The sequence below is a fragment of the Crocodylus porosus genome, unplaced genomic scaffold, assembly GCF_001723895.1.
Source record: "Crocodylus porosus isolate Cpor-Errol unplaced genomic scaffold, CroPor_comp1, whole genome shotgun sequence".
Taxonomy (NCBI): domain Eukaryota; kingdom Metazoa; phylum Chordata; order Crocodylia; family Crocodylidae; genus Crocodylus; species Crocodylus porosus.
The window spans coordinates 41,566,960-41,581,824 of record NW_017728911.1 but is presented as its reverse complement, the minus strand read 5'-3'; the positions used below and the strand labels follow the sequence as shown (position 1 = coordinate 41,581,824).

At 57.9% G+C, this 14,865-nt stretch overlaps 1 protein-coding gene across 2 annotated transcripts in view; it reads left to right on the top strand.

Annotated features, from left to right (window-relative positions):
• The window catches only part of RASGRF1 (Ras protein specific guanine nucleotide releasing factor 1), a 69,776-nt gene that overhangs the window by 38,955 nt on the left and 15,956 nt on the right, over window positions 1-14,865 (top strand). For both annotated transcript variants that reach the window (XM_019533927.1, XM_019533928.1), the window contains 10 exons: window positions 187-347; window positions 2,205-2,268; window positions 4,355-4,491; window positions 5,307-5,389; window positions 6,946-7,194; window positions 7,963-8,333; window positions 10,102-10,227; window positions 10,759-10,929; window positions 11,225-11,331; window positions 12,597-12,709. In XM_019533927.1, coding sequence (XP_019389472.1) covers window positions 187-347; window positions 2,205-2,268; window positions 4,355-4,491; window positions 5,307-5,389; window positions 6,946-7,194; window positions 7,963-8,333; window positions 10,102-10,227; window positions 10,759-10,929; window positions 11,225-11,331; window positions 12,597-12,709 — 1,582 coding nt within the window. The remainder of the gene's footprint in view (window positions 1-186; window positions 348-2,204; window positions 2,269-4,354; window positions 4,492-5,306; window positions 5,390-6,945; window positions 7,195-7,962; window positions 8,334-10,101; window positions 10,228-10,758; window positions 10,930-11,224; window positions 11,332-12,596; window positions 12,710-14,865) is intronic.

Here is a 14,865-nt window from a genome sequence, read left to right as displayed (position 1 = left end):
AGCACAGCAGCGCGGGACTCGCCTCACCCACCGTCACCTCCTTGGCAAGGTGCAGGGTCAAGGAGTGGTATCTGAGGGGAAGGGGCACTGCTGCGGCCTGCCTGACACGCGTGGCACGTGACCGAGTCAGCTCCCCGGGCGGGATGAGACGCCACGGGGTAGTCACGGGTCCTGTCCCCTCCGCAGGCTCCCTCATCCAAGTGCCGATGTCGGAGAAGGGCAAGATCACGCGGGGGCGGCTGGGCTCCCTGTCCCTGAGGAAGGAGGGCGAGAGGCAGTGCTTCCTCTTCTCCAAGCACCTGATCATCTGCACCAGGGGCTCGGGTGGAAAACTGCATCTAACCAAGGTGCGTCCTCCCACCCACGCCCCGAGCTGCCCTGGGCCGCAGCGCTTGGGGGGCTCCCTCGGTGCTGCCCTGCTGCAAGCTACGGTTTAAGGGACAGCCCAGCGGTGGCCTCGGCCATGTTGGAGTGGGTGGGCTGGGGAGCTTTCGAACCCGTCGCTCCTTGCGCCTGCGTCTGGTTTGCGCGTGGTGGGTTCCCGCTAGGTCTGGAAGACGAGCAAGCAGCTGTGCACCTGGGGTGGGGACTGAGATTTCGGTCTGGAGACCTGTAGCTCCAGCAAGCCCCAAAACAGAGTTGACAGAGGTGGGAAGAGGCCCACGTGGGACGTCGGTGGAAGGATGGCAGGTTTCCAGTGAAGCCCCCGCAGCCACGTCCCGGTCAGCCGGCAGTCTCCGCTGCATCATGCTGTGGACCGAGAGCAAAGGCCACGTGGACTCGGCACACGGGATGTCCTGTGGGCACAGTATCTGCCATGCCTTGCTAGTCCAACAGCAGACTTTTCAGCTCAGTGGCCAAATGGAAAAATTGGGGAACCCCCCCCCCATTCAGTGAGATGAAAACCACGGGAAACTGCTTTGTGTCAACCAGAAATGTTGTGTTCAACACAAAACAAAACCCTTCCTTTCATCTTTGAGTTACTGAAGCCTTCTTATAGCCCCTTTTCCTTCTTTATTCTGGGTCAATTTTTTGAACAAAAATGCTATTTCGAACCCAGAAGGGTTCACACGTGTCCCAAATGCTGCATTTGGATATTTCCAATGCGTCCAGACGCCACGTCGAGACACGTTTAGATGTGTCCAGACACAACGCCCCAGCGTTTTTGCAGTGAAAAATTTCATTCTGAAGAAGCTGGAAATACTTTTAACACTTTGTAATTATTCTTTTTTTTGGCTAAAGTGAATCACTGAATTTGGTCCAAGTACCAATTGGCTGTGTGCTGGTAGAGCCAGAAGCCAGGCCCCCCAAGGGAAAGGGTTACCTCCTGAAAGTCCCAAACCAGCCATCAGTTTAGCCAACACTAAAAATAATTGCCCGGCTCTCTTGCTGATATCTGGAGTTTGTGAGGTCCCCGGGTTCCCTGACATAACTGGAGATTTGCCCCGTGTATTTAAATGCAATGCTCGAGACGAGTTCAGCATCTTTCATGTGATGCCCAGTCGCTGATGAGCTGATCTGAGTCACGCGCTAAGACGAGAGAGAAATTGCAAAAGAAGTTACCTATGGTTTGCTGCAATAATATTGACAATCTATTCAGTGGGAAACGTTAATTAGAACCTAAATTTGTACATAACACCTCCAATCCGTTCCCCAGCCTCTCACTTCTGTCTGTGGATGTTTTGCAGTTAATTGAGCGCAAATCTTAGAGAAATTGTTCATTACTGGCATGAAATTACTGGTTTGAAAGAATGAGTCCATGGCAAAGAGGGGTTGATCGCGACGACGAAATTTGGGGGAATTCAATTTGCCGCTCATCTTCAATCATTTATAAACAACTTGCTTGTTCAGTTGTATGGGGAAAATGGCAGTTTCCTAATGTCTCATTATGCATTTCTACCCGTCAAAACATGAAACGCGTCATCAAGGGGATGGGTGGTGATTTGTTAACAGGGTCTCAATAGGATCGTTGCTTTTCAGTAGAGAAGGCCCTTGTAGACTCTTAAACGCATGCACAATTGCTCGCCCTGGGATCTCGCTGTTTCTCTCTGGTTCAACATGGCTAATATAGCAAAAGGACAGGGAGCCCATCCATCTCCCTCCTGCCGAGCCCCAAGGGGTTTCAGTGGAGAGAACGGAGGCGTGTGTGCGCCTGTGCCCATTTCTCACATCTCCCTCGGGTGCCTGTTGCTTCTCTCTTTCAGAACGGCGTGATCTCGCTCATTGACTGCACCTTGGTTGAGGAGCAAGAGAGCACAGATGAGGAAAGTAGGTATTAACCCCTGGTGGATCTAGGGTTTGAGAAAGTGGGGTGCAGATGGTGCAGCTCATCATTACCCGCAGCACAACGCATTTCTCTCCAGTTAAAGAGAAACGAGAAGCTTTGCTATTATGGTAGAGGGCCAGTGCTATGTTATTTGGGTTAAGATGAAAGCAAAAGCCAAAAACAGCTATTGGAACATGCACGAGACTATACATACAGTTTAAAGAAACACAGCACAACAGGCAAAAAAATAGGCAAAGGATATTGTGTTGTTTGTCCTGCCATTGGTATAGTTAAATCTACGTTGCATTCTGATTCACAAAACAAAATCTAGCCTCTTTGAGTGTCTAGACAGGGCCTCCAATACTCCACTGTCAGTTGTTTCTACACCCGAGTGATTATGGCCATACCTCTTGGGTAGAGCTGAGAACAGTCGGCAGGGCTGTGAGACAGGAGAGAGACGGGCCCAGAAGTGGCTGAGAGGCCGCGGCCTCGCAGAAGAAAAGATAGCTTCAATAGTGGAACATCAAGACGTTTAAAAAGGTGAGAGGGTCGTTAACGCCGGTGGAGTGAAGAGAGATTAGCAGGAATCAGGGAGCTGGTAATGAAACTGCCTGAATAGAAATGCCACAGCCTCTCCCAGGCAGTTGGTTTTGGAGTTTGGATGGAGCAGGAAGCCAAGAGGGGTGTGACTGCACCATGTGCCCCCCGGATCCACCCCTGTCCCTCTCCTGCCCCATTCCCTTGGAAACCACTGCTACCAGCCATTCCTTTTGGCGGTGCCACCGTCTCGGGCCTGCTGTCTGTGGTGGGACTTTGCTCTCCACTCTCCAGACGGGAAGCCAGTGGAGGTGGCCTGTTGGGCTGCAGATAGTGAAGCCATTTGGGCGTTTGCAGTGGAAGTGGTGCATTTTACATGGGCTGGGCTTGCACTAACGTCTCAGCATGGAGGGTCTGGAGAAGCCCCTTCAGGACCTGTCCCCCCGTGCAGGAGCCGTGAGTGCCTGCAGGAGAAGGAGATTGGACGTGGGCCCGGTGCCTGGCTGGTGTCTCTGATGGCCGGTTCTCACTGCCCAAAGCCAGAGCAAGGCTGGGCATAGAGGGGAAGGGTTACTGACCTGCTCCCTGGCTCTCAGTTCCCACCTCTCTCGGGATCCGAACCCCGGTAGCTTTTGCCGACTCAGGGCAGGTCCTGAGAGCTTTGCAGGAGCGCTCTGCAATGAATCCCTGGGGCCTGGACTATGAAGGGCAGAAGAGCTGGCAGAGTGGATTCAAGCTGTGCGTGGCCTTTTGCACGCCGTGCTCCACCTGCGGGGATCATCGGGGATGTTATTCAGCGGGACCAAAGCAGCTGGGCAAATGCCACCTTCCCCGGGCAGACGTTGCATGTGCTGCAGTGAGGCTGCTCTCATGGCAGCTGCATTGTGAGAGCTGCTCTCTTTCATCCCCATTAAAAATTGCCCTGTGGAAACAAGGGTTCTGGGGCTGAATCCTGCCCTCCCTGCCCTTCTCCATCATGTCCTGAAAGCTCACACCAGCCAGTGCCACTTCTCCCCCAGAGAGACTCTGGGTTCAGCCCGGCTGCACGTAGAGCCCAGCTTTGCCCAGCTGGTAAATAGCCGTGCGGTCTGGAAGTGTGGGGCAGCTGCCTGGGGGTAGGTGGGAAACCTCGGCCCACGGGCGGGCAGAACAGCTCCTGCCAGGGCAGCGTTGTACACCGCACGGGAGAGCACCCTGAGCACCGAGTCAGGCACGTGGGACCCGAACGGGCATCCCGGCACACGCAACCCTTTGTGCCCCCCTGCCAAACCAGACACAAAATGCAAATGGGGTTTCTCCTAGTCCTGCCAATTGCCCTGCAGCGTAAAATCCTCCAGGCTCACTCTGCTGCCCATGTCGTAGCCGCGACCGTGTGCGAGATGTGCACAAACCCAAGTTTGCTTGGGACTGACGGCACCTCTTGACCAGATGCCCGATGAGCTTTGGGGCTGGAGATGTCCTCTTTCAGGGCTGGGAAGGGAGCAGAGATAGCCGAAGTGCAGGGCCAGGTCGTGTCAGTGAGCACTCTGTGTTTTCTTGTCCATGCCAAAGCGAAAGCATCGGGGCAAGACATCGACCACCTAGACTTCAAAATTGTGGTGGAGCCCAAGGACTCGCCGTCTTTCACCGTCATCCTCGTGGCCTCCTCCAGGCAGGAGAAGGCTGCCTGGACCAGCGACATCAGCCAGGTGAGACCCGGCAAGGAGCCGTGCACCTGGCCCCATGAGTTTGGGGTCACCCCGAGGTTCAGCGTCCAGTGCCCTTTGCTTGGGTCCAGATTCAGACGCTTGATGTTGGGTGCCCAAGCTCACACGCACCTCGCAGGATCTCTTTGTCCGCTTGCGCCCGTGGCTGCAGATCGCACTCATGGTACGCTCATTGTGCATCGCGGAAATGGCTCTGCCAGCCTGGGGGACCGGGGTTTGTCCCCCGCGGTGACAGGCAAGGCATGATGTGTTTCTGGATGGGGGGCAGGAAAGTGCCTTAAATGGAAGCTGCTTGTGCATCAGTTCTCAGCCACCTTTTGGCCAGAAAGAGCCCCGTGGGCTTCGCTGAGGGCATCTTTTAACATTAGCCCTTTTTGTTGTCGCTTCCAGATTGAGATTTGTGGTGTGGCCACATGGCGAGAGGGGCTTGGCTATTGCAATGGGTGGGAGATGCCGACGTGTGCTATGCTGCATGTAGTGTCTAACGGGCTCATCTGGGATGAGAGTCACCCTGGGAGAAGAGCTGAGCTGGGAGGGAGCCCTTCTGAACCCCAGCCCCGAGATGCTCGGGGTTTGTCCGCGTCCTCCATAACAGCTCCAGGCTCAATGTGCCAAATCCTGCATCAGGAGAGCTGCCCGTCCATGCAGCTCCCGTAGCATCTGCACTAGAGCCCGGCTGAGGGGGCACTCGTGGGCACCCCGTAACCGAGTTTGCAGCGACTGTGTCTCATCTCGGGCGGCCCCTGGCAGGTAACCTCAGCGAGACCCTTCTCTCCCTGTCTGTGCGTGTTTTTCAGTGCGTGGATAACATCCGGTGCAACGGCCTCATGATGAACGCGTTCGAGGAGAACTCCAAGGTCACCGTCCCCCAGATGATCAAGTAAGCTCCTTCCTCTCGGGGACAGGGGCCGTGCGGGCGCCGTCCCTTCACCCGCAGAGCTCCCCGCAACGCCAGCGCGTGGATGCTCTTTCCCTGGCTGAGCGCCGTGTCTGCCCGGAGCCAGCAGGAGCTCAGCCTGCATAATCTGCAGACGACATTAAACCCATTAAGCCTAATCTGCTGGTAATCATGGCTCACCACAAACCTCCCGCATCAGTGGCTGTCGGGCAAGTCTGCAAAGACACCCCAGAGACCGGCCACGTTGCTTCGGGGCTGGAGCAGCTGCTCCCTGCGCTGGAGGAGCTGCCGCTTGTTTTGAGCCCCTGGATGGAGCAGGGGCCCGGAGCTGTTCTGGCAGTGGGGACCATGCCGGGGTCGTGAAGGCAGGCCGGCCAGCATCCGCGATGCATGGCATGATGGCTAATGTGCACCTCCACTAGGGAGGGCGGCAGGATGGAGGAGGTTCGGGACGCCCAGGCCTCGCAGGACACATGCACTGCCTTCTCCCCAGCCTGCAGCGCAGTGCCTGGCAGCCCCGTTGTGTCTGAGAGGGGCATGCACGTGAGCCCCGTTTCACTCTCATAAGAACATAGGACCTGCCACATCCAGGCTCCTGCATTGCACGGTGGCAAAGAGCGGAGGCTGGAAGGGAGAGCAAACAGGGCATGACCAGGGTTTTCTCCTGTTCCTCTCCCATTTGCAGCCTCCAGCATTCAAGGCTGAGGGAGCTGTGCCTCTCAGTCCCATGCTCAATAGCTTCTGATGCCCCTTTCCTCCAAGCATGAGTCCAATCTCTTTTTCTCCTGAGCCTTGGCCCCCTGCCTCCCTGCAGCCGCCCCACCCATGTGGCTGCAAGCTGAGACCCAGCAGGTCACCGGCTCTGCTCTCCCCACAGCCACGGGCCTGGGCAGGGGGGGCTGTGCTGCCTTCCCCAGGGCAGGTGCATGCACTCGGACCCCGAGGAGAAATTCCTGCTTCCCTGTTACCTGCCTGTGGCCTTGCACCTCCTCTCTGAGGTCCCGGTTGCAGCGCTGGCTTCCCCATCTCCGAGAGCTCTCTGCACCCGCTCTCCGTCTGCCCCGCACGTACGCATTCCCCTCCCCTCCGGGGCACTGCTCCAGCCCCATCCTCAGGGACGGCTCTTGCTCCCTGCTTTAAGTATGAGAGCCAAAGCCTGGAGGTGACTGGCCTGGACAACCTGCCTCTGCTCCGTGCGCCAGTGACGTCCATCTGCCCAGCTCGGCACTTCTCGACCGGGGAGCCACGGACCCTGGGGTGCCTTGATCCTTTCCGGGGTGCTGTGGGGTGTCACACGCTGTTAGGTGTGCAGACATGACTCACACGGTAAATCCAGCCATTTCAGATAAGAACCCCGGGTGTCAAAACCCTTCGGCCCTGCTGCAGGCTTTCCGGGTTCTTTGCAATGGAAAAGCTACCCTGTTATTTTCCAAAAATGAGCTGGTGTTTTCCGAGGGGGCCTCGAGTCCGATCAGGTGAGATCCCCCAGCCCAGACAGCACATAGCGGCCGGCCCCGCAGACCGCGTTTCCCTTGCAGGTCCGACACCAGCTTGTACTGCGACGACGTGGACATCCGGTTCAGCAAAACGATGAACTCTTGCAAGGTCCTGCAGATCCGCTACGCCAGTGTGGAGCGGCTCCTGGAGCGGCTCACAGACCTGCGGTTCCTGAGCATCGACTTCCTCAACACCTTCCTGCACTCCTACCGCGTCTTCACCACCGCCCTGGTCGTCCTGGACAAGCTCATCACCATCTATAAGAAGCCCATCAGTGCCATCCCCGCCAGGTAGGGCCATGCCTTCCCGTCTGCCTGCCGACCTCGGGGTTGCTGCTTTGCCCCAGGCCAGGCAGCCAGCTCCAGGGCCTGCTGGGGTGTTTTTGCTGGGAGACAGGATTGGCGGTGGCCTCAGGAAGGCATCGTAATACTGACTTTCTGTTGCCGTGAAATGGGCATAGTAATATTGACTTTCCATACCTATGAAACGGGTATCACAATATTGACGTTCCGTAGCTGTGAAATGGGCATCATAATACAGCCTTTCTAGGGCTGCGAAGCGGGTATAATATTACTGACTTTGCATAGCTGTGGAATGGGCATACTGAGCTTTCTCTCCCTTCTGGGGACTCTGGGGGGCTCCATGCGGGCCGTGTCCTGGTGTTACTGGGACCAGGAGGCTGCGATCAGGAAGGGAGCATTCAGGCCGCACCGTGAGGGCTTCCCGATGGAGAGAGGCCTTTGGCGGCAGAGCTGCCCCCGGGCATGGGGGACGAGGCTGCGCAGGGGCGGGTGACGTATCCCGAGCAGGAGGAAGGGAGGGCCCTGGTGGGAGCTGGGCTCAGCGACCTGGCCGGGTTTCCCACCGTCTGTGTCTCGTGGCCAAGGAGCTTGCGGCTGTCGCTGTGCTCCGCTGACCCCCTCTCCGGGCGGCAGACCCGCCGGTCCTGCCTCCTCCCACGGCCTGGACGGGCAGGCAGCTCCGTGCCCACGGGGGACGCCCCCGCCCCTGCCCGTGGTCCGCTCGGCCACGGAAACCTGCTCTCGTTTCTGTGCCAGGTCCCTGGAGCTGCTGTTTGCCAGCAGCCAGAACAACAAGCTCCTCTACGGCGAGCCCCCGAAATCGCCCCGGGCCAACCGGAAGTTCTCCTCGCCACCGCCGCTCTCCATCACCAAGTCCTCATCACCCAGCCGGAGGAGGAAGCTGTCCCTCAACATCCCCATCATCACCGGGGGCAAGGCGCTGGACCTGGCGGCGCTGAGCTGCTCCTCCAACGGCTACGCCAGCATGTACTCCTCCATGTCCACCTTCAGCAAGACCACCCTGGACATCAACAAGCTCTACGTGTCCAGCAACTACCCCAACAAGATCCCTGACGAAGGGGAGGCAGCCGCGGAGAAGCAGGAGGACTCGCCACTGAACAAGCAAAGTAAGTCACGGTGATAAAAACACAGGCGATATTTGCAGGCATCAGGGGCGCGGGAGGAGGATTGCGAGGTTTATTCCGAACAGCCGGGGCGTTAGAGCTGTGCAGACATGCAGTGGTTCCCAGGACCGCGGGGCAGGGCCCCGCGGGTTGCAAAACAAGCCAACAGCTTCCCAGAGTGAATCGCAGCCGTGCCATTTGCACATCCCCGGCAGTGATTCTTCACTGTAGTCGGCACTGGCGAGGCCTCCCTTAGACTCCTGTGTCCAGTTTTGGCCCCACGCCGCAAACAGGATGGGGGCAGATTGGGAAGAGTCTCGCACAGAGCAGCCAAAGTGATTGGGGGCCTCGGAGGCAAGACAAGGCCGGAAGAGCTGGGGGTGTTTTGTCTGGAGATGCTGGGGGGATGCAATAACAGCTGTCAAATCCCTGACGGGTGATTACAGAGAGGAGGGAGATGGGCTTTTTTCGGGGGCTGGGGTGATCCTGCCTGGAGCAGGGGGCTAGATGGCCCCCTGGATCTTAGGATCCCACCCTGGGGAGGAGAAGTGCTGCGAGTGCGGGGAGGGGGGTGCACACGGTGCTCGTTAGCAAGAGAAGGGGGAGCATCGGCAGGAGCTCGGCTGAGGGGTGACCCGCTCGGCGCGGAGAGGCTGCCCGCTTGGAGGAAGGACGGGGCCGGCTGGGAACACAGCAGCCTTGCAGAGAAAGGAGGTGAGAGATGCTGCCCCGTGCACCCAGCGACGCCGGGAGAGAGAGACAAGCGTGAAACGGGCAGCGGAGGGGAGCCAGGCCCGCGTGTGCCGTGTCCCCGGAAGGAGCCTGTCCTGCCGCTGTTGCTCCCAACCCGGTGCACACAGACACCCCTTCGCCCTGCGCAGTCGTGCGGGTGCGGGTGCGGCTGGGTCTGACCCGCTGGCACCATCGGGAGCTTTACCACTGCCACGCAGAATCGGTGCGTACCAGCGCGGGGAGCCGGACCTCGGCCCGCTGCAGGCAGGAGCACGTTCCCATCTCGTGCTCAGTGCTCGTGCGCTGGCTGTGCACGTCCTGGCCGAGGCTGGGCACCCCCTGGTCTCTCTCAGCTTTGACATGAACAAAACCAGTGTCAGCACATCCTACAAGAGCCAGCGTTCCCAGCGTTTGGCCTCCATGCTGCCCATTTGCCTGTGTCTGTGCAAATGAGATAATTTGCCTATGCAAAGCATGCTGTGGCTGGAGTGCGTTGTACCGGCTGACGATGGGACAGGCGCCAACGGAGAGGCCAAGTACAAAGGCCGAGGCGGCAGCTTGGAAACCGGGCGCAGGGTGATAGCGGGGCACGTCTTGGGCGAGGACCCGTGTCCCCGACGACTCGCGAGGCCTGATGCTTCTGGCACGTGACTTGTCCTTGCTGTGTCACTCGCCCTGTCGGGCTTTCTATCCCAGTCCCCACGGGGCAGCTGGGCTGTTGGCTGCGGTGAGTCGGACCTGGCAACACGGCTTGAATCTTTGCACGGGGCCTGGGGCCTCAAAGCTTCAGTGCTTGTGGGGCCCCAGACTCAGACACCAGCCATGTCCCCTTTGTGACCCACTGTGGATGGAAAGCAGCAAGCTGCTCCTGTGCTTTGCAGCCGTGGTGCATCTGATTCTGCTGTGTCCGGTCCCGAAATCCCTGGCATTCGGCTCCCAGAGAGCGCCGGGTGAGCTGAAACACTCCCAAAAGTGTGCCTTGCTGCAGCCCACACATCCCCGCTGCGCGCGGTTTCAACCAGCCCTTTGTTCCCCACAGGCTCCGAGGTGTCCGTGAGGGAAGAGTCCGACACGGACCAGAACCACAGCGACGAGGCCGAAGCCGAGACCTCGCCGACCAAGTCTCCTACGACTCCCAAATCCGTCAAGTGCAAAAACTCATCAGGTAATGGGCCGCCAGCCCGTTCCCCAGCGGTTTGCATGGCGCCTTCTCTCGGGGCCGGACCCTCCTCTGGGCTCTACTGGGCTGGCTTGTGGAAATATGCGGTGATGTGGAAGCACACCAGGGCCTCTATCCCCATTTCTGCAAGCCCAGGGCATTTCCCCCCGCCCGACTTCAGCCGGCTGGAGCCCTCCAGCTTGCGCTGTCTGAGATGTAGCCTGCTTTGAAAGCCACAGTCCAGTGCACGAAGCCCCGGCGAGTCCTCGTAGCAAGTGCCTCAGCATCGTCCCTGGCTGCCTGGAGCCTCTGCCCCATGCAAGGTGCCCCCGGGATGGCACAGGCTTTGCACCTCTACAGGGACCCGTGCAGAGGGTCAGGAGAGCTGGTAGCAACGAGTAGAAAATCCCTAGCAAATCATTCAGCCCGTCTGCCTTGTAACCGCGCTGCAGGGTCTCGCGGGGAATTATCCCCAATGATTTAATGAGCTGCTGCGGGCGGGGGTGTCTCCTCAATCAATGCTGTTGTCCCTCCTAGATTTCTCCTTGTTTTCCTATAACAACGGAGTTGTCATGACATCCTGCCGCGAGCTGGACAACAATCGCAGTGCCCTGTCAGCTGCCTCTGCCTTCGCCATCGCCACGGCGGGGGCCAACGAAGGCACCCCCACCAAGGAGAAGTACCGGAGGATGTCGTTAGCCACTGCAGGTAATGGGGTGCTGGGGTGCAGGCATGCTCCAATGGTCATTTGGGTAGCGCAGGCCTACGCAGGGTAATCGATCCCCTGGCTTACACCTGTCACGTGCGTGTACAAGCTTCCACGCATCCCTTTGCATTGTGGAGCCAGGTGCACGCCTGCCTGCGGCTCCTCGCCATGCCATCTGAAGCAGTTTGCCCGTAAGAGGCTGCAGGAGCTCGCTCACATCCTCCAGGAGCCCTGCTCGGGCGGGGAGGCGCTTCCTTGGCCCCCTGCACACGTGCTCAGTTATGTCCCGTCTTCCAGGTTTCCCCCCCGACCAGAGGAACGGCGACAAGGAGTTTGTCATCAGGAGAGCAGCAACCAACAGGGTCCTCAATGTGCTGCGACACTGGGTCTCCAAGCACTCGCAGGTGCGCCGCTCCGGGAGGATCTGGGAGCAGTGATGCACGTGCTCTGCTGTGGGATGGCTTTGCTGGTTGCCTCCTTCGTCCTTTGTGCTCCATGCACCAGGGGGGTTTTAAACCTCCCTGGGAGGCTTTGGGTGCAGGCTGCTGGAGACTGGGCTGTGCAATGCCCCTGCTGGGACCCACCCTGCACCGCCCTGCCTGGACGGTCTTGCCTCTCCACTCAAAGTCAAACCAATGCATTGAGGGCAGGAAGGGATTTTACCTCCTGGTCAGATTGGTCCAGACTGGGGGGGGTTGCCTTCTCTGTAGCAGGGCACAGCCTCTTCCTGGGGTCCCTTGAGTGTATATTCACCACCTTTGCAGCAGCCAGATGTTGGTGGCCACAGTCTCCCTGCTTTCCCTGGGGCAGGGGTGGGGTGATGCCTGGGGCTGTCATGGCTAATGGTGTCTATACTAAGAGGTCAGACAGTGGATGTGTCTGGGCTGGTTTGGATAGGGCTGACCCTGCCTCAGACAGAGCTGTGAGTCTCAATCACTTTCCTACCCTGTATGGGCCAAAATAAAGGGTCACTGGGGGGTTTCTGGGTGATCAGAGGGCATTGAAACCATCTTGAGGCCAGAGATGGACTGCAAGCAGCCTGGAGATCTCACTCTCCTTCACTTGCCCATGGGCTAGTCCTGCTCGGAGCCAAGCATGGAGCAGCAGCTGTAGTGCAGGGTATAGATAATCCTGCTCCGAGCACTCCTCCACCCCGGCGAAGGCCCATAGGCGGGCTCCCCAGGGCAGGTGGTTGTCCCTAATGCGTCCTCCATAGGAGGTCTATATTGAGCAGATTTTTTGGTGTTGGGTGGTGGAACTGGAGCTTGCTTCATCCACTCCATGCATCGGCCTGGTATGCCTGTGCTTCCAGGAGCGGTGCAAAAAACAAAACAAAACAAAAAAAGAAAAACAAAAAGAAAAAAAAACCCCCGGCGAAGGCCAATGCAGTGCACAAAACGAGGCTAGTGTGGCTCCTGGTGCTGATGCATCCCCAGCAGCTCTTTCCAGGCATGCCTGGTTGAATTCACAAGAGAGGACGGGCCACCAGCTTTCCTCCCTGGAGCGCACGGCCCGTCCCCCTCTGCTCCCGGAGGCAAATTCCCTGTAGGGATTCATCCCCCCTGTAAAGCATTTGCAAAGGGAAGCAAAAGATGTGGGTTGGCTTGCTGCATGCTGTCAGGTGCAAAACCCCACAACTGTACGTGCTAACCATGTTTTTGTTTGGCAGGACTTTGAAACTAATGAGGAACTCAAATTTAAAGTGATAAGCTTCCTGGAAGAAGTTATTCATGATCCGGAGCTGTTGACCCAGGAGAGAAAAGCGGCAGCCAATATCATAAGGTAAAGGCTTGTCAGCAGCAACATCTGCCTGGTCCAAGGGCTGTTGGGAACTGCTCCCTGCTTTCAGCCGGCGGGGGGGGGACACCCCATGAGCAATGTTACCTGTAATGAGATGACAGGGTGATAGGGCTGGAGGGACCGCCGGGGGTTGCATCTAGCCCAACGCTCTGCTTGAGGCAGGATCACCCCCGACTCGACCAGCCCAGCCCCTGGTCCTGTGCTCGGCCACCCTCGAGTCAGGGTGTTCCTCCTCGTCTCCAGCCGAAATATCCCCTGGGGCAGCTTGAGGCCAGTGCTCCTAGTCCTGTGCCCTGCGGCCACAGAGAAAAGCCTGTCTCCAGCCTCTTTATAATCACCCTGAAGGTTGTGATCAAATCCCGCCTCAGTCTCCTCTTCTCCAGACTAAGCTCCCCGGTTCTTGCAGCCTTTCCTCAGCAGTCGTGCTCCTCAGCCCTGAATCCTTGGTGCTGGGCTCTTTCCACAATGCCCCTGTCATCCTTGAAGTGCAGGGCCCAAAACTGGACACAGGAGTCCAGGGGAGGCCTCGCCAGTGCTGAATAGAGGGGAAGACTTGCTGCCCTCGGTGTGCAAGTGGCATCGCTGTGAATGCAGCCCTGTCCGCTCTTGGCCTTTCTTGCAACCCAAAAAAAGCCAAATCCCCCTTTTCTGTTACACTGGTGTGAAGAGAGGTCATTATCATTAGTCATGGTAGTCTGGAGTCAAGTCCAAGGCAGGGCAGACTTGCACCTTATAGATTAATCGAAGTGTGTGTGTGTGTGTGTGTGTCTCACTCTCTCTCTATGTATATGTATACCTTTATGTATATGTATATATGTGTGTGTGTGTGTGTGTGTGTTTTTGTGTGTGTATATGTAAAGAGAGAGAAGTGGTACAAGGTTTTGTGGACAGAAACTGCCTTGAACTTCGGGCCACAAAAACGTTATGATATTATATATACCTACCTTGGTTAGTCTATAAGGTGCCACTCTCCCCTGCCTTCTACACGGGCATGAAACCAGCTAGTTTCTTCCTGCCCCAAGCAAGAGACCCTCAAATATTGGCGGGTCAGGGCACCTCTCACAACCCCTCGAGCACGCCCCGAACAGACAAACCCATCGATTGTCCAGGGGGAATCGGGCAGCCCCATGACAGCGTCAGTCTGGCAGAAATGGAGTTAGTCCCGCTCCCCCAACACCATGTCTGGAGTGCACTACCACACGCCGGGGCTGCCAGCATCTCCCCCGCCTGTCACGCCTGAGCCCGTGCGTCATGCGTGTGCATGGCGTGTTGGGGCAACAAGTGCCAATCTCCGAAGCTTTGCTCTTGTCTTGGCCTGATCCAGGTCCTTGCAGGAGGGGCCGGCCTGATCACTGGGGAAGGCCAAATTCTGCTGCTGGGCTCGCTGGCCCCGCTGCCTGCCGCGGGAGCTGCGTGTGTGGCTCCGAGGCCAGAACGTGGCACGTGGGGTTTTCCTCTTTCAGTGAAACTCTGGGGCAGGCCCTGTGGGAGGAGGAAAGGGCATCAGGAGTGAGGGGCACGGCTTCTGCGTCAGAACTGCCTGGAGTTTCAATGCTGGAGGCTGCAAGTAGCAGAGGAACAGGGGGGAAAAGCCCTGGTCATGCCCTGCTCACACTCCCATCCAGCCTCTGCTCCCTGCCGCCATGTGACACGGGAGACTGGGCACAGACCTAGGGTCCGACCCAGGATACGGCAGTTTTTAGGGTCTAACGAGCCTGCGGACAGTGCAACAGCACCCCCACGGCAGCCCAGGCTCTCCTTGCACACCCGGGCTGTTTAATGTCCCAAGCAGCTGCTGTGCTCCAGACCTATGGATTCATAGTTTCTAGGGTCGGAAGGGACCTGAGCAGATCATCGAGTCCGACCCCCTGCCATGGCAGGAAGGAATACTGGGGTCAAACGACCCCAGCAAGGTGTACATCCAGCCTCCTCTTAAACCCCCCCAGGGTAGGAGCCCGCACCACTTCTCTTGGAAGCTGGTTCCAGACCCTAGCCGCCCTGAGCGTGAAGTCGCGCCTCCTGATGTCTAGCCTAAACCTAACCTCTGCCAGCTTGTGACCGTTATTCCTGGTCACTCCTGGCAGTGCTCGGGGAAACAGTGACTTCCCCAGTGCCTGCTGATCCCCCCTGACTAGTTT